Source organism: Chiloscyllium punctatum, chromosome 40 (assembly GCF_047496795.1).
Source record: "Chiloscyllium punctatum isolate Juve2018m chromosome 40, sChiPun1.3, whole genome shotgun sequence".
Taxonomy (NCBI): domain Eukaryota; kingdom Metazoa; phylum Chordata; class Chondrichthyes; order Orectolobiformes; family Hemiscylliidae; genus Chiloscyllium; species Chiloscyllium punctatum.
In genome coordinates, this window is record NC_092778.1 from 56611637 (window position 1) to 56631096 (window position 19460).

At 41.3% G+C, this 19460-nt stretch overlaps 1 protein-coding gene across 4 annotated transcripts in view; it reads right to left on the bottom strand.

Annotated features, from left to right (window-relative positions):
- usp7 (ubiquitin specific peptidase 7 (herpes virus-associated)) overlaps positions 1-19460 on the bottom strand; it is a 100652-nt gene that overhangs the window by 38221 nt on the left and 42971 nt on the right. For all 4 annotated transcript variants that reach the window (XM_072559990.1, XM_072559988.1, XM_072559989.1 and 1 more), the window contains exons 5-12: positions 13954-14042; positions 13513-13621; positions 10313-10443; positions 9228-9282; positions 2891-2971; positions 2716-2806; positions 2555-2637; positions 839-948 (exon numbers count right to left, since the gene is read on the bottom strand). In XM_072559990.1, the coding sequence (XP_072416091.1) occupies positions 839-948; positions 2555-2637; positions 2716-2806; positions 2891-2971; positions 9228-9282; positions 10313-10443; positions 13513-13621; positions 13954-14042 (749 nt within the window). The remainder of the gene's footprint in view (positions 1-838; positions 949-2554; positions 2638-2715; positions 2807-2890; positions 2972-9227; positions 9283-10312; positions 10444-13512; positions 13622-13953; positions 14043-19460) is intronic.

Sequence of the window (19460 nt, forward strand, 5' to 3'; positions counted from 1 at the left end):
TGGTTTCTCTTCTACATCCATCAACTCGTTCCTTCTACATACCATAGATTCATAACAAACTTTGAGACCCATTTGACACCAAAATTGTGAAAAAACAACCTTTTATCAGATGCAAAGATCCAAATCAACCAACTATTGCACAGCATCACAATGGTCTGTAGCTTTAACATACAGTACCAAAGGGGTAAACACAATATCTAGTCATATTTCATACTGCTCTCAATCTTACAATGGGCATCAAGAACAGAAATGTTAGAGGGGAAATACCCAAGTTAATTCACATATCACTTTGCGGTCAGTGATCATGGTGAAGGATGGATGGTGATGGAGCTTGGGTACCAACCTTCTGCTTGTTCTCATGGATATAAATCCTAAGAGAAAGCCAAAAGGTCAATACAAAATAAAAATTGTTTTATCACTGCCTGTGTAACAGTTGACTGCATAAAGTCACTTTCAAAAAAGCAGTTTGAAAAAAGAGAGAATGCACAGCCAATTTAGAAAAAAAAAGAAGGACTGTAACAAGGTTATTTACATCAATTACATGTGCTGATGTAATTCACAGATGTTACTTTTTTTTAAACCACACGCATCAGAAGACAACGGCTATAACAAAAACATCAAGTTGATTGACAAGTCATTACGACATGATAACTATTCTTAAATCTTCCTTACATGAGATTAGGAGATGCTAATTAACAATTAAGATCTACCATCAGAATTCAGGCTTAGATTATCTTTTGGAAGGAGAAATATGTTACCTGTTTATTACACAAAGTATGTACTTTGTGCCAAAATAATATCAGTGCCTATTTGGACAAAAAAAAACAAGTTTGCTTACCGGTCATTTATCTTGATATTTTGATCAGTTTGTGGGTCATACATGAACCGCATGAGCTGAAGATGCAACACCGGTGGAAAGGTAAGAAACTTCACACCCTTTTCTGCATCCTGTGTGTAACATATACATTAGTTTCTTGGAGACCTTGACAATCATGAGTTTATCAGGTTTCTGACAAAGGAAATTTAGGCTCACTTATGAAGGCACTTTGCAATGCTTTTTGTATTTGTGCGTAGTACATTCATAGCAAGCAAAGCAGCGTGTGACAACTCATATCAGGTATTGTTTGGGAAAATCAAAACTTGAAATGACTACAAACTAGAGGTGTGGTCTTCATGCAGTGAACTTAAATGACTAATAGCTTGCACAGATTTTAAAAATGATTGAAATGTATTCATACATCAGTCTTGGGTAGTGACCAATAGAGATTTAATGGTTCAGGTACATAATGCTTCGAAGTTTGCATCACATCATTAGGGTGGTTCAGAAGGCATTCAGCACACTTGCCTTCATTGCTCATATCACTGAGTATAGAGTTAGTGTGTTGAGGTTGTACAGGACATTAGTGAGGTGTCTTTTTGAGTAGTGCGTCCGATTCTGGTTGGCCTGCTATAGGAAGGATATTATTAACCTGGCGAGAGTTCAGAAGAGATCTAACAGGGTGTTGGGCTTGGAGGATTTGGAGTTGTAAGAAGAGTTTGGACAAGTTGAGACTTATTTTTCCCACTGGAACATAGCAGTTTGAGGGGTGACCTTATAGAGGTTTATGAAATCATGAGGGGTGCAGATGAGGTGAGTAATAAAAGTCTTGCCCAGAGTGTGGACAGTTCAAAACTAGGGGACATATTTTTAAGGTGAGAGGAGAAAGATTAAAAAAAGGGACCTATGAGGGCATTTTTTCCACACAAAGGGTAGTTTGTTGAATGAACTGCCAAAGTAAGTGGCAGATGCAGGTACACAGTTACAACACTTAAGACAAATGGACAGGTACACGAATAAGAAAGGGTTCAGTGGGATATAGGCTAAATGTATGCAAATAAGACAGAGTTCAGTTTGGGAAATTTAGCTGGTGCGGATAAAATGGACCAAAGGGTCTGCGTCTGGGCAGTATCATTCTCTGACTAAACACCGGAACAGATGTGAGAGACTTTAAAAACAGGAAAGCTACTTGCACCTAGAATCAAATCATTCCAGGTGATTTGCAATACTTATCAAGTAACAAGCACAGTCAATGCCACCTGCCGTCCAACACAAAACTCACTCAAAATTACTTCATTTAACAATTAGTGGAGGAGGCTGGTACAATTGCAGCATTTGTAAAAAGGCATCTGGATGGGTCTGGAGGGATATGGGCCAGGTGCTGGCAGGTGGGACGAGATTGGGTTGGGATTTCTGGTCAGCATGGAGGAGTTGGACCAAAGGGTCTAATTCCATAATGTACAGCTCTGATTATAATGGTTTTGATTGGAACTCTCTGCCAGAAACTTAAAACACGCAAGCCCTGAATGCAGTCGTTTTCTTAAGGGGCAGGGAAAAGTTAAATTTTTTTTCAGAAAACCATTTCTGACCTAGTTGTTCAGCAACCAGAAATTTGAATTTTTATAATTTGACTTGTTTCTGTCCACATCTTAATTATCAGTTGACCATTTTAAAGTCTTAAATCAGAATTAGTCACATGTAAATCTTAATATTTCATTATTCAGCAGAATTCCACACCTGTAAACCATGCTCGCCAGCATCATATTTGTTGTCCCCATCCAGCTGCTCCACTGCTACATAATCTTTGAAAGACTCAAATACTGTAGAACAAAAGAAAATATCAGTTTGTTGCAATTCTGAATGCACATAGTATAACAATTTAATTTAGTTATACTCACTGTTCTTCTTTCCCTTTATACTGAGTTGAATATCATAATAATCCTCTATTCTCTCAGATCGATACTCCACATGTTTACACTGAATATATGACTTGAAAAGCAAGAAAATCAATGTTAACATACCAAAATTAACAACATCTCTTCAAATTCTGTAACTAATTAATTTTGTACATACCACCATCTTTCCCCTGAACAATTTCGGAATTGTGCCCTCCACACAGGTTCCTTTCATTTTATTTTCAACATTATCAAGTAGCTAGAAAAAGAAGAAATAATCCTAAAGGCAAATCAATTAAGAGAAGAGAACTTTGCAGAGTAATGCTCTTTAATAATACATCAAGTAAAAAAAACTACTCCAAGAGCTTAGGGCAGTTAGATGCTGCCAGTTGTTGCTAATCCATATCAAATATAGGCATGGGTTCAAAATTTCACAACCACAACATCTGAAAACTGTTTATGATAGATTCACGTACTTGGTATGAAATACTGGCAGGTGAAGATTTCCATGGACAATGCTGCTTTGCAAAATTACATTTTACACTGATAATTTATACGAGAAAAACAGTTCAGTTCAGAGAAAGTTTAAAAACACTCAATTCAGAAGAGCAGCTGCATAGACGCTCTGTTAATATAGTACAGGTACACAATCCTTCATCTGAAATCCCTAAGGCCAGTTGGTTTTTTGGATATCTGAATTTTTGATTTTCAGAATAGAGAAACCCTGATTATCTGAAAGCAATGAGCAGGCAGTTTTTCATTTGGATAATTGATTGTTTGTATAACTGATTTAATCTTAAAAGGAAGCCACACTGCGCATAATTGTGTGCCTTAAAAACTCAAACTTTTATTTCATTCAATCGTGAAAATTTGTACAAACACTGGATATTGCTTAAAAAAATCATGATATTTTACAAATCAAATCAATTTGTGAATAAAATTCCTTGGCGGAGGTCAATTATTAATTTTCAAAGTTTCTAACCTCTCCTGTTGCTTGAGGTGCTACTGCTGTCTATTTTTGCAAAAGATAACATTTGACGAAGAGGCACCAAGTTAATGACAGACTGTCTTGTGCTTCATACCATTCCATGAAAAGTCACAAACTGTTGATAGCTTCGTTAGTGGGGACTGGAGGAGTAAATATCTGATTTTCCTTACCGTCCGTGGTGTCTGAACTTTGCCACTGTTCTTTGGTGACTACGTTGATTATCAGATCATTACTGAGTGTCTGTTCCAACGTCATTGTTACAGCTTACCTAATGTCGATCTCAGCCTCTACAGAGTCTTCTAACCCCAGCTGTCTGCAGTTCTCAGTGATGTCAGTGGTGAGCCTTTGATCTGGACAGGTGCTGTCCTCTTCACTGTCATGGCTCCCAACACACAACCCAATGTACCAACACTCTACAACTGTCGATGTCTGGATGCGGGTCCCCAAGATTCAGCAATCATACACAAAGCATCCTTAACTGTGAATGCCTTCATTAATTTCCTGCACTCACCTGCATTGCCTTCACTGAGGACAGTACACATCATATTACGGCAATATTTTTTCATTATTTCGATGACTCCCTGATGGAGTGGCTGTAACCTTGAAGTGGTGTTTGGTGGTGAAAACAAACTCGATAGCTCCATCTGGCGATTCTCAATGACTGCCTTTCATAGTGTGCCACCGTGATGTCAACAAGCAGAAGGGCACATTGCTATTTGCTGAATCTAATCTGATGGCAGGTACATTCTTCAGCAAACCAGGATGAAAAAAGTGGACGTGTCATCTATGCCTTGTTGTGTGCTTTGTAAGTCATGGGAAATGAGTTTTTGTCAGTTCTTGAAACAACGTGGATTAGCATAACACCCACTGCAGACAAGCTGCAATTTACGAGTGCCGGTGGGAGTTGACACAAGGGAAAATCGTAACACAATCCTTCTGCACTTTATGTTCTGACACCTGCTTTTCTGTGGTGGATGCAAGTGTTTTGTCCTCCAAATCAATCCACTTTCATCAGCATTGTTCACGTGCTCAGGTTCATAATTTCCTTCATGATGGGTTGCAGTTTCTGTCGGTATCCTTCCACAGTGCTGTCATCCAAAGACATTTGCTTTCCAAGAATGTTAAAATTGCCTAATGCTGTGACAAAGCTTGAAACACTGTAACCAGCCCAATGATATGCTATGATCGGCATCACTGATGTGGAGTCACTCATGGAAACTGGCAGCTTTTCGTAGTATCATCTGGCTAGATATGGGAATGCCCTTTGCACGATGCTGTGAAAACCACAAAAATACAACTTGGTCGAGTTGCTCATCTTTTGTTGGCTTTAAGAATTTTCTTGTTAATGCACTTGTAGCGTCACTCTGGTTGATAGATTTCTCAGTCGCCAGTCTTGCTTTCAAGATGTGGGACACAGTTGCTATTCTAATATTGCACTCGTGAGCAATCTGATGCCTTTTCACCACAATCCAGACGCTGCAAAATCTCGCTTTTCTATTCAATTGTCACTGCTGTCTACTTTCACTCCAGACTCGATAAATACGTACAAAAAACTATCACTTATAACAGATATGTATTGTACTCAGAACAAAGTCAAAGTCAGAGGGAATGAAGATACTGATTTTGTCATGCATTTAAATCTTGTAGCAGGTCAGTCCTTTTTGTGTGTTAAAATTTTAACACTGCTACAACTGACTGACTTAGCAAGTTGCACCAGTGTCACTAACACCTCTTTGATGCGACATTTGCACATGATCTCCAGTGCAGGTAACCCTCATTTAAACAAAAGACGCAACCATCGCATCATTGTCAATAACATCTATGCTGCAACGGTTTTACAGGACCTTCAGACCTTATTCAGATAATCCAATTTTCAGACAAAAGATGTTCCAATAATCAAGGTTCCTCTGTAAATGACATTTGCACAGTGAAACTTAAGAAAACTTTACCGAACAGCAAACCCACGACTACAAGCGCTGAGACACAACTGACACCTGCCAATACTGGGCCACGTCACATCTGAGTGACATGGGCAGAGTTGGGTTCTCTGTGCGCATGCTAAGTCACCTTGTTGTAGAGATAAAAAACTTTGGAAAAAAAAACCTTTGGATTTCAGAGCTTTTTGAATTTTGGATATAGGATTGTGTACTCTATCACAATCTAAAGGCTTTAAAAGACCAGAGAATCCCACAACTACCACAATACTGGCGTAGTACCTAGTTTTGACACTAGTAGTCCCCAGAAAATAACAAATGGCTGCGACTGGTGTAGCTACAATTTACTTCCTGGTTCAAGCATTTCCACTGTTGGCTTGTAGCCCTGCTGCCAGACAGAAAATTTCAAACCTATTTCTAAACTTAAGTTCCAATAACTTTACATTAAATGTTAATATTTCTACAACAGCAAACAGTAAATCAACTTTATGGCTGTTCACAGTTTTAAAGTTTGAACGAATTTCCCTTCCGTAACTTACAGTTCTGCACAGCTGGGCTACTTACTAGAAGTTATGTAGGTGGGGAGTTCTTGGATGAAGGGGGAAAGATCAATGAGTTTGACACGCGGCTAGATATTGAGCATTGCTTCTGCTGCCTTAGCCTCCGAGCCTACTTCAAGGACTCTTGCCCACCCTCTGACGACCCCTTCTCCAACACACCCCATCCACCTGGATATCCCATGCTGGCCTCTTACCAGCCCTTGATCTCTTCATATCGAACTGCCGCTGTGACATTGACCGCCTCAACCTGTCCACTACCCCCCACCCACTCCAACCTCTCCCCCTCAATACGCAGCCCTCCACTCCAACCCCAGCCTCACCATCAAACCGGCAGACAAGGGAGGTGCAGTGGTAGTTTGGCACACCGATCTTTACACCGCTGAAGCTAGATGCCAACTCGCAGACACCTACTGCCCCCTTGACCATGACCCCACCTCCCACCACCAAACCATCATCTCCCAGGCCATCCATAACGTCATCACGTCAGGGGATCTCCCATCCAATGCCTCCAACTTCATAGTCCCACAACCCCGCACCGGCCGTTTCTACCTCCTGCCCAAAATCCACAAACCAGACTGCCCCGGCTGACCCACTGTCTCAGCCTGCTCCTGCCCCACCGAACTCATCTCTGCCTACCTCAACATGGTCCTGTCCCCCTTAGTCTATAAACTCCCCACCTACGTTCGGGACACCACCCACACCCTACACCTCCTCCACGATTTGCGCTTCCCCGGCCCCCAACACCTTATCTTCACCATGGACATCCAGTCCCTATACACTTCCATCTCCCATCACGAAGGCCTCCAAGCCCTCAGTTTCTTCCTTTCCCGCCGACCCAACCAGGACCCTTCCACTGACACCCTCCTTCGACTGACTGAACTGGTCCTCACTCTGAACAACTTCTCTTTCCAATCCTCCCACTTCCTCCAAACTAAAGGAGGTAGCCATGGGCACCCGCATGGGCCCCAGCTATGCCTGCCTCTTCGTTGGATATGTGGAACAGTCCATCTTCTGCAGCTACACTGGCACCACTCCTACCTTTTCCTCCACTACATTGATGATTGTATTGGCACTACCTTGTGCTCCCATGAGGTTGAACAGTTCATCCACTTTAACACCTTCCACCCTGACCTCAAATTTACATGGACCAACTCAGACTCCTCCCTTTCCTTCCTAGACCTCTCCATTTCTATCTTGGGCAACTGACTCAACAAGACATTTACTACAAACCGACCGACTCCCACAACTACCTAGATTACATCTTCTCCCACCCTGCCCCCTGTAAAAACACCTTCCCATATCCCCAATTCCTCCGCCTCCGCCGCATCTGCTCCCAGGAAGACCAATTCCACTACCGAACAACTCAAATGGCCTCCTTCTTCAAAGACCGCAATTTCCCCTCTGATGTGGTTGATGACGCTCTCCACTTCCCACACCTCTGCCCTTGAACCCTGCCCCTCCAATCGCCAGCAGGACAGAACCCCACTGGTCCTCACCTCCCATCCCACCAACCTCCAGATACATCGTATCATCCTCCTCCATCATTTCCGCCACCTCCAGACAGACCCCACCACCAGGGATATATTTCCCTCTCCACCCCTATCAGCATTCAGGAGAACACTCCCTCTGCAACTCCCTCGCCAGGTCCACAGCCCCCACCAACCCAACCTCCACTCCCAGCACCTTCCCCTGCAACCGCAAGCACAAAACTTACACCCACACCTCCCTCCAAGGCCCCAATGGATCCTTCAATATCCATCGCAAATTCACCTGCACCTCCACACATATCATTTACTGTATCCGCTGCACCCGATGTGGTCTCCTCTACATTGGGGAGACAGGCCGCCTACTTGCGGAACATTTCAGGGAACACCTCTGGAACACCCTCACCAACCAACCCAACGGCCCTGTGGCTGAACACTTGAACTCCCCCTCCACCAAGGACATGCAGGTCCTCGCCCTTCTCCATCACCAGACCCTGGCCACACGACGCCTGGAGGAAGAGCGCCTCATCTTCCACCTAGGAACCCTCCAACCACACGGGATGAATGTAGATTTCTCCAGCTTCCTCATTTCCCCTCCCTCACCTTATCTCAGTCCCAACCCTCTGATTCAGCAGCACTCTCTTGACCTGCAATCTTCTTCCTGAACTCTCCACCCTATCACTCTCACCTCCTTCCACCTATCGTATTCCCAGCACCCCTCCCCCAAATTCCCTCCGCCCTACCTTTTATCTCAGCCCACTTGGCACACCAGCCTCATTCCTGAAGGGCTTTTTCTCCTGCTCCTCGGATGCAACCTGTGTTTTTCCAGCACCACATTTTTCAACACTAGAAATTATGTAGCCCAACTATACAGAACCATAACTTTTTAGGAAAAACAATTTTTAAAAATAAATAAATAAATAAATAAAATAATGATTAAAAAAATTATTTTTACACTTCACACTACCTCCAAAAATTAAAAGATGTGACAAAGAGTAGGATAGTGATTCAGAAGGGGTGACAGTTAGTTAACAGGGTGGTGAATGACAATGAATTTTCATTCATAATATTGTGAAGTGTGGTAATTTTTAAAACTATAAATTAAGCTTTTCAGGTATTAGAAGAAATGGCTCTTCATAAATATTTAAACTGCCTTATAAGTCACTTAAGACGACAAGATGAACTGAGAACACCAATTTGAAAAATTAGTTTGCATATTCCCAATGATAACCTCAGATGAATTCTGCTGGAGAACTATCTTCCAAACAGTTTCCAAATATGTTAATTAAAATTCTTCAGAAAGATTACTGCAACATCTTTAGTAAAAACAGAAAGCCAAGGTGAACTGGCGAACACTTTACAGCAGTGAATATTTCTGCCTTCCTCAGTCAAATTAGAAATGTTTTATATACAATTAGTTTAAACCATACTTAAGTCTGGATAGCTTAATACAGGTTTGCACTTCAAAGAGATAGATTATTTAACACCGAGTTAACCTTTATAGTGGTTATTAGGTAAATGCAAATCAACAATTCATAAAATTACTTACCACCCTGCACAGTTCCTGAACATCATGCTGCATAAAACTATCTAGTGTTTCCCATCTAAAGGAGAAAGGTAACATCGCTTTAGTTTTTTTGAACAACACTAACCAATTTTCAAAGTTTGGCAGCTTGTAATAAACCAAAGAAGCACAAGACAAATTTGGTACAATGTGCACTTCATGGCAGTCAATAATGACAAAAGTAGTGCATTTTAAAATGACATCACCGTCAATGCTTCCACTAAGCTGATTAGTGCACACTGGCCTGACAGGTACTATACAGGCCTTGTTCTCTGATAAATAATACTTCTGCAAAAAATTAAATGCAAACTTTTTAATCAACTGGCATCCATGGGATCAAGAGTGTACTGGTTCAAAAATAGGCTAGTTGATCAAGAGTTCCACACAATGTAAAAACATATTAAATCACAAAAATGTAATGGAAGGGGTATGTACAGTGTTATACTTTATATAAAGCACAAATAATAACAAATCTGCCTTGTCAGAGAACCTTTCCACTCGCACCCTCAGCTAACTACTCAACCATTGTGGAGTTTGTGATAATACCGCAACCTTCTGGTAATTCAGGTGTATAATTTTTGCCCATTTATTGTGATTGCCAGTTAAAGCAAAGTTTACTCTCATAAGATATACACACCAACTAAAAATTTTTTCGAAAAAAAAAATCTTGACTTCTTTCAAATTAGAAAGTATATACAGCCACTCACTCACTGACTGAAGTACAATCTATAAGTAGAAAACAAATCATCGACTCAAGTTTGCCCCATTCTTATCCCCACACAAATAAGTGAAAAAATAGGCATTCAAGATCACATTTTTAAACTATCTGTTGATTAGGTTGAGTTAATCATATTACAAAACATTAGGGAACAGAATGACATACCATTGCACAATCCAAGACCTCAAAAAAAAGGCTAATCTTGTTTTCAATTCATTCAGCAATCTACATTCACAGTATTAAAACTTGTATGGAGGTGTAAAATGGCAGTGCTGACTACACAGTCTTTTAAAAAATATCTTCATTCATGGATGAAGGAAACCTTAGTCCGTGTGTAAATAAAACTACTTACCCAAAAGACTTTGTCAGTTTCTTAGTTCCAACTGGTTTGTCGCTGTGCTGCAATTCATAGAACACCCTTTGCAATGCTAAAGGAACACTTTTTGATGAATCATCTCCTTCTGTTGGCATCATATAAACAGCCTATGCATAAAAAAAACAAATCAGCAAAATAAACATTATACTAAGTAGCATGACAAAGCAAAAATTGAAGAATAATTCAGCCCTAGCATAGTCATAAGTTTTAGTTGAAGAAACAATTCCAAGTTCAGCATGTTAATACACAACTTGCACTGCCAGAAGTTTCTTTGGACACATTTTCTAATTCAGCAAAGGCAATCCTTTCCCTATTATGCTTCTGGTGATGCAAATTTAATATACTTCACCAGCAACTTCTCCCCACTACTCCATACCGCCAATATTCATACAATAATCTGGCCCAACAGCAACAACATTAGAGCAAAGATAAAAGTGAACCTGGAATCAATGCAAGAATATTGTGGGTCTAACTGCTAACTATACTATCATGGCTCATTTAAACATGAAGTCTTAACTCACATTTGCAACTCTGAGAAAAAGTAAGATTTCATAAGACTTATGCATAGAATTTAAATGCATATTATTCACAAGGGAGTTCAAATTATGTACATAAAAACATGCATTAAGTCTGTATTTTGATCTCCTTATCCATAGAAATATACACATACCAGAAAGGAAGCACAATAAAGTTTCACCAAACTAAATCCTAAGAGAAAGGAATTGCTCTATTAGATTTCTCTGATTAGAAAAATGGGAGGTGAGCTGGTTGTGACGTATGAAATTCTCACAAGATGAGAAGGATGCATCTGCAAGCCATTGTGCAGGCAGGTATTGGTGACTTCGGAACTAGGGGAAGTGTCTCAGAATAAAGCAGCAGGCTACTTATAACTCTGAGGGGGAAAATGAAGCTTTGGAGTTGTCAGAGAAAGCTGCGGCAGTTCAGTCATCGATATGTTAGAGACTGAGCTAGCAAGATTTCTACTGATTTTCTGCACCATGGGATACATTGGTTGTCAGGATAAGTGTGTTTAAGGCCAAATTAGGGTTCTACAACATTGAAAGAGGCCCTTTGGTTCACCGAGTCTGTGCTGGTCATCAAGAACCTATCTACTTTAGTCACACATTCTAGCATTTGGCCTGTGGCCATGTATGCCACAACAATTTGAGCATTCATCTAAATACACCTTACAATGTGCGTTCAGGCAGTGAGCTCCAGATATCTTTCAAACTCTGGGTGCAAAGATCTTGCTTGTCAAGGGGATCAAGGGTTACGGTAACAAAGTGGAAGAAGAGGGTTAAGAAACTCATCGGCCATGATTGAATGGCGGAGCAGACACAATGGGCTGAATAGCCTAACTTCTGCTCCTATGTCTTATGGCCTTACCTTCTTTAAATAATCTTTAAGCTTCCTACCCCATATGCTCCCTGGTTAGTGACCCCTATATGAAGGGGAAAGTTTCTTCCTATTTGCCCTTTAATTCTTTACACCTCAAATCAGGTCCTTCTCTCCTTAGTCCTGTCTACACGACAGAACCCAACACCAGCCATCGAGTTTCCCTTCATAGCTGAAACACTCTGGACCAGGCAACATCTGGTGAATCTGCTCCTCACCCACTCAAGGACAATCACATTCTTGCTGTAGTATGGTGACCAGAACTGCACTCAATTCTCCAGCTGTGGCCTAGTCAATACTTTCTACAGTTTCAAATTAACTCTCTGCCCTTGTATTCAATGTCTCAAATAAGAGGTACAAATATATGGGATATTACCTTATTAAATTTATCCACCTGTTGTGTTGCCTTCAAGGACCGAGGACACACAAAAGTCATTCCAATCTCTCGAACTTCCAGGTTCTTACTATTCAGAACACACTTCCTTTACCTTTCGTTTTTCCAGAACGTATCACATTTCCAGATTACATTAATGTGCCACCGTCCTATCCATCTGACCAGCCTATTATTCTGTAGTCTAAGGCTTTCTTCCTTGTTACTTACCACACCTTCAATTTTTGTACCATCTACGAATTTACTGATCAAACGTGCTACATCACGTAGAGATCATTAACAAACACTGCGTACAGCCGGGAACTCCCCACCAAATCCTGCGATGGGTCACCGGAGACAGGTTTCCAGTGACAAGAACAACCTTCAACTATTATTCACAGCCTCCTGTCATGAAGTTAATGTGGAATTAATTTTGTCAAAATGTCCTGTACCCCATGGCTTCTTACTTTCTTCACTAGCTGACAGCTTAGCAAAAGCCTGTTTAAATTGCCTAATTTTGCAAACTCTCACATTTAGGTTTCGGACAAGGGCACCCACAATGGAAAAGGTGCCTTTTCAAAGTAACCTTATTATGACCAATAATTGGGGAAGGGTGGGGCAGAATGATTCAGGAGTCAATTCATCCCTCCTCACCTGAGACCTTAATTTGGAGGACCAACACCTGAAACTGTAATAAATTGGGAAACATTCACCAGGGCATTACCAACAGCCAAACATTCTGCATCCAACACCTACATGTACAGAATGGAAAAGACTACAACCAGGAAAAGATCGGAACAATTTACTCTCAGCAAAGAATTTTATGGGTGGCATGGTGGCACAGTGGTTAGCACTGCTGCCTCACAGAGCCAGAGGCCTGGGTTCATTTCCTGCCTCAGGCGACTAACTGTGTGGAGTTTGCACGTCCTCCCAGTGTCTGCGTGGGTTTCCTCCGGGTGCTCCGGTTTCCTCCCACAGTCCAAAGATGTGCACGTCAGGTGAATTGGCCATGCTAAATTGCCCATAGTGTTAGGCAAGGGGTAAATATAGGGGTATGGGTGGGTTGCGCTTCGGCGGGGCGGTGTGGACTTGTTGGGCCGAAGGGCCTGTTTCCACACTAAGTAATCCAATCTAATTTAAGGTAGATCACATTGTTGTTCTTCCAAACATATAAAACAGAATTTACTGGAGCTGAAGAAAAAAGAAACCAAAACAATACTAGATATTTCAGTTTTCCAACTTAAAAAACCTGCTTCTGTTGTTAGTTCTCAGAGACATCTTCATTTGTCAATTTATGCCATTCATGTCTACAGCACACAACAACAAAAATCAGGAATATAGCATGCAATTATGTTCTTTCCTTGCAACTATGTATTTCCAGGGTTGACCAGAATACTAATGTTTACATTACCTTTCGCAGCTGATTTGTGAAGAACAATGTCTGCAATAAGCTGTTCATGTAACAGGTTGCTCCTTGGTTCTTCAAACCTACATAGCCTGTGTGCTTCTTGGAATCCCATCTAGAATTAGATTTTCAATAACATATGTAATTGAACCTTCTTTTCTACTTGTAGTTTCTCTTCAAATACTTGTAAATGAAAATAGCTTCACAGCAATTCATCACTCTGCAATCTTCAATACCTCATGCTTCGTAAGCAGCAAAGTACTGGTAGCAGATTTCATGGTCATCACACCAGCCATACAATGGACAAAAAGGTCCATTACACAGCCTGAAAGAAGTCATGACATGATATTTTGCTCACTGGAGAATCTTAACTATTTGTATATAAGTACAAACTCAGGCAACCTCCAAAGCACCCCCAAAATTTATGATTTTAAATACTATACTCACGCCACACCATGTGGTGCATCAGCCTGAACGAAGACTTCAAATGTAACCTTGTCATCTTCAATGAAACCCTTTTCAGCATCTGTTGCTTCCTAAACAGATTTGAAGTGTTTTAAAAGTTATTCAATGAACATACTATAGGTGCCAATATTCAATTTGACCCTAGAAGCTTCTAAAAAAACTTCCGATAATTAGTCAACATGGTTTTGTCAAGGGCATGTCATGTCTCACAAACCCCATTGGGTTTTTTGAGAAGGTGACTAAGCATGTAGATGAGGGTAGGGCAGTTGCTGAGGTCTATTTAGACTTCAGTAAAGCCTTTGATAAGGTTGCACATGGTAGGCTGATAGAGAAAATGCAGAGGCATGGAATTGAGGGTGATTCAGCAGTTTGGATTAGAAATTGGCTTTCTGGAAGGAGGCAGCGAGTGGTGGTTGATGGAAAATACTGAGCCTGGAGTCCGGTTACTAGTGGTGTGCCACAAGGATCCGTTTTGGGACCACTGCTGTTTGTCATTTTTATAAATGACTAAGACACAGGTATAGGTGTATGGATTAGTAAATTTTCAGATGACACTAAAGTCAGTGGAGTAGTGGACAGTTTGGAAGAAAGTTATAGGTTGCAGGGGGATTTGGATAAACTGCAGAATTGGGCTGAGAGGTGGCAAATGGCGTTCAATGCAGCTAAATGTGAGGCGATGGACTTTGGGAAGAATAACAAGGCAGCAGAGTACTGGGTCAATCGAAAGATTCTTGGTAGTGTGGATGTGCAAAGGGATCTTTAGAGTCCATGTGTATAGATCCCCGAAAGTTGCCACCCAGGTGGATAGTGCTGTTAAGGCGGCATACGGTGTGTTAGGTTTCATTGGTAGAGGGATCGAGTTCCAAAACAGCAATATTATGCTGCAACTACACAAAATGCTGGTGCGGCCACACTTGGAATATTGTGTATAGTTCTGGTCATCCCATTACAGGATGGATGTGGAAGCACTGGAAAGGGTGCAGAGGAGATTTACCAGGACGTTGCCTGGTCTGAAGGGCTTATGAGGAAAGGTTGAGAGATTTGGGTCTTTTCTCATTGGAAAGGCAGCGGCTAAGGGGGGATTTGATAGAGACATACAAGATGGTCAGAGGATTAGATAGGGTAGACAGAGAAAGACTTTCCTAGGATGATGACGTCAGCTTGTACCAGAGGGCATAACTCCAAATTGAGGGGTGATAAATTTAAGACTGGCCAACTCATTTGGCATGAACATTTTAATCTGATCCAATATCAAGCAACAGTCCAGGCAGGTTAAATACAAAACAACGTCTCATTTATGATACAGGATAGAACTTTATGCACCCTCTGTTCCATGGGACAATTTTTAAAAAAAGTATAAATCAGCTGATGCCCTTTTTTATGTTATGTGGATCAATTTTTGAATCTATCAAAATCCCTACAGCGTAGAAACAGGCCATTCAGCCTAACAGGTCCACACTAACACTCTGAAGAGCATCCCACCCAGACCCAACCCTATCCCTGTAACCCTGCATTTCTCACCGCTAGTCCACCTCGCCTACCCATCCACTGGACATTATGGGCAATTTAGCATGGCCAATCCACCTAATCTGCACATCTTTGGACTGTGTGAGGAAACCCATGCAGACAGGAGAGAATATGCAAACTCCACACAGACAGTCGCCCGAAGTTGGAAATGAACATGGATATCTGGTGCTGAGACGCAGCAGTGTCAACCACTTAGCCACTGTGCTGCCTATTATTCACAACCAGCCCAGCAGCTTTGAAGTGGAATCTAGAAGGGCAGAGCAAAGAAACACTGATAATTAAATGTATTAATGGCCATTTTTCAAGATTCGCGAACAGTTCTGGTGGCCAGCCCATCTTCCAAACCAATGTAACATCACTATTTTAAAAAAAAGAGCAGGGAATTGTAGACCAGTTCATCTGATATTGGAAGGAAAAATCGTTGAGCTCATTATAAAGACTTAATAGTGGAGTAATTGGAAAACAGTGACAGGACTGAAAAGAATCAACATGGATTGACAAAAAGGGAAACCATACTTGTCAAATCTACTGGAATCAAGATGATCTAATTAGTAGAGTTGGAAGAGGAGCCAGTGAATTGGGTTTTGGACTTACAGAAGTCTTTCACATAGGTCCACCTAAGGTATGAGTATGCAAAACAGAAACACATGGAGACTGGAGATTGTGTACTAACATGGATAGAAAATTCATTGCCAGACAGGAAACAATAGGAAAACACACGCTGTTTTCTCAGTGGCAGAGATTAATTATTAATTATTATTAACTAGTGGAGTACTGCAAGGTTCAGTGTTTGGACCCCAGATATGCACAATATACATTAATGATTTAGATGAGGAAATCTGATGTGATATCTCTAAATTTGCAGAAAAGCAACTTTGGTTGAGAGGGTGAGCTGAGGAGAATGTAGGGATATTTCAATGTGATTTCAACAAGCTGACTGAATGCGTAAATGAACTGCACATGAAGTAGAATGCCAATAAGTGAGGTTATCCACTTTGGCAGCAAAAACAAGACGGCAGATTATCTGAATGGTGAAGACTGGACAAGGGGAGAGGCAATGAGACTCGGGTGCCCTGGTACACCAGTGATGAAATTAAACATGCAGATGGTGATGGCGAATTACATGCTGGCCTTCTTAGAGAGGGGCTGTTCAGAGAGATCTGGGTGTTCTTGTCCACCAGTCAACGAAGGCAAGCATGCAGGTACAGCAGGTCGTGAAGGTGGCTAAAACCATGCTGGCCTTCATAACAAGAGGAATCGAGTATAGAAGCAAAGAGGTGCTTCTGCAGCTGTACAGGGCCCTGGTGAGACCACACCTGGAGTACTGTGTACAGTTCTGGTCTCCAAATTTGAGGAAAGACATTCTGGCTATTGAGGGAGAGTAGCGTAGGTTCACGAGGTCAATTCCTGGAATGGTAGGATTGCCTTACACTGAAAGACTGAAGCGACTGGGCTTGTATACCCTTGAGTTTAGAAGACTGAGAGGGGATCTGATTGAAACGTATAGGATTATGAAAGGATTGGACACTCTGGCAGGAGGAAACATATTTCCGCTGATGGGGGACTGCCGAACCAGAGGACACAGCTTAAAAATACGGGGTAGACCATTTAGGACAGAGATGAGGAGAAACTACTTCACCCAGAGAGTGGTGGCTGTGTGGAATGCTCTGCCCCAGAGGGCAGTGGAGGCCCAGTCTCTAGATTCATTTAAGAAAGAGTTGGATAGAGCTCTCAAGGATAGTGGAGTCAAGGGTTATGGAGATAAGGCTGGAACAGGATACTGATTGGGAATGATCAGCCATGATCATATTGAATGGCGGTGCAGGCTCGAAGGGCTGAATGGCCTACTCCTGCATCTATTGTCTATCTATTAAAGTACAGCAATAGGAATGCCTTAATGCAACTATACAGGGCCTTTGGGAGACCACACCTGGAGGAGTGTTACAGGCAGTTTTGATCTTTAGACTCAAAGAGAGATGTTCTAGCTATGGAAGAATGCAACAAACCTTTATCAGACGGATTCCTGGAATAGAAGGACTGAGTATGAAGAAAGACTGTACCAATTATGTCTATATTTGCTGCAGTTAAAAAATTTCAGGGTGGGGGTGGCATTATCACCTTTGTTTTACTAACAAAGTACAATTATGTCATTGTCATGAGCTGTGCAAAGATTGAAACATACAGATGCACATTTGCACAGGGACTGAGGGAAATGAGCAAATTTATTGTGCATCACTAAGCTTTTCTCAGCCAAATGAGTGAGAGTGATAGAGGGTGCAGTTTTACTGTTCAACATCTTAAAATTTGTAAGCTGAAACAAGACAGCACAAATGAGCAAGAACTGTAGGGGTAGAAAATTAGACGCCGAAGGAAGCAAAGAATTGACTCAGAAGCATAAATCACGAGATCATATCTAGCTCACACTTGCAACTAGTTATTCCAGCACTTGAAAAAGATAAGAGGTATAACATCACATGAAAGCACATTAGGTGTTTGGCTGGTGAGTACTGCTGATTGTAGACTATGACCCAACAAATGACAAACTAAAAACAAAATCACGTATTAAGAGCAAATGTCTAGTTGGTGAGCATTTCTTTTGAAATAAGGCTTGGTTCAACTAGCAAACTAAACTGACTTGGGTATTCATCAGTCCTAGCAAAGTTTTAATCATGGTTTAATGTGTTTCAGTATCGGTACAGTTGCAGTTTTACACAGTAACAGAGAGTCAATGAATAAATGAAGGAATGATAGGGTTGCTTCTGCATATCCTGTGCCACGGCAGCTCCACCATGCTTCCACAGTAGTAGACAATCACATGTACAACAAATGTCATCAGTTGCAGCAACATGAGCTCAAAGCTTCAGAGGTTGAACAGCAGGTTATATCACCATGGTGAACCACTGAGACTGACAGCTAAGTGGATAGCATGTTTATAGATTTGGAATAATGGTAATGGCTCACCTGGGACATGCAGCTACAGCAAATTATGCTGCCTCACCTACTGTGCTTTTACAGTGCCACACTTTTCGACTCTATCCTGATCAGACCACATATCCACTGCAAGTATTTGTTTGGTAACCATTCCTGGACTGCTTGCTAGGCATTTACACCCTGAAGTAAGTTATTAATAGCATACGCAGTATCGAAATGTGGTCTCATTAGCAGCCTTCATAATCAAAGCATAACCTTTCTACTTTTGCAGTTTACTCCCCTTGCAATAAGTGACACTATTAAACTCTCCCCATTACTTGTTATACCTGCAGTCTTTTCATTTCATGCTCTGGTATACTTTGATCCTTTTTATCTCAGGTCGCTATAATCTCTCACCATTTCAATCAATTTTTATTCGTCTAGCCAAAATGGACAATTCCAAACTTGACTTCATACTTATCTTTCTGCCATCAGCAAAGTTTGACAAACATGGCTTGGATTGGGAGACAGTTTAAAAAAGGTACTGACAAACTGCAGAGAGTTGAGATCCCAGAATCTCTCATTGCAATTGTCACCCTGCCAAGATGCACTGATACCAAGAATGGTCCGCTTTTGGCTAGCCAGCCAAACTTCTAACCATACCAACATGCTGCCCCTATATCATGACCTTCAATTGTCTACAGTAATCACTGATGTAGTACTTCATCAAATGCCTCTGGAAATCAAAGTACAAAACATTCACCCATTCACCTCATCCACAGCACTCTACTATCACAACAAACTGCAATAAATTGAGAGTTCTTTTTCTCACAGCCAAGTTGACTCTTCCTGACATCTTGAGTGCATCCAACAGCTTTGCCACAACATTTGAAATACCTCATCAACCTGATGACACATTAAGCTAAGCTGTAATATCCTACTTTCCACTCACCCCATTTGTAAAAAAAAAGTAGTAACATTTGCTAATTTTCAACCTTATGGGACTGCCCAAAGTCAAGGGAGCTTAGGAAAAGTGAAAACCAATACAACAA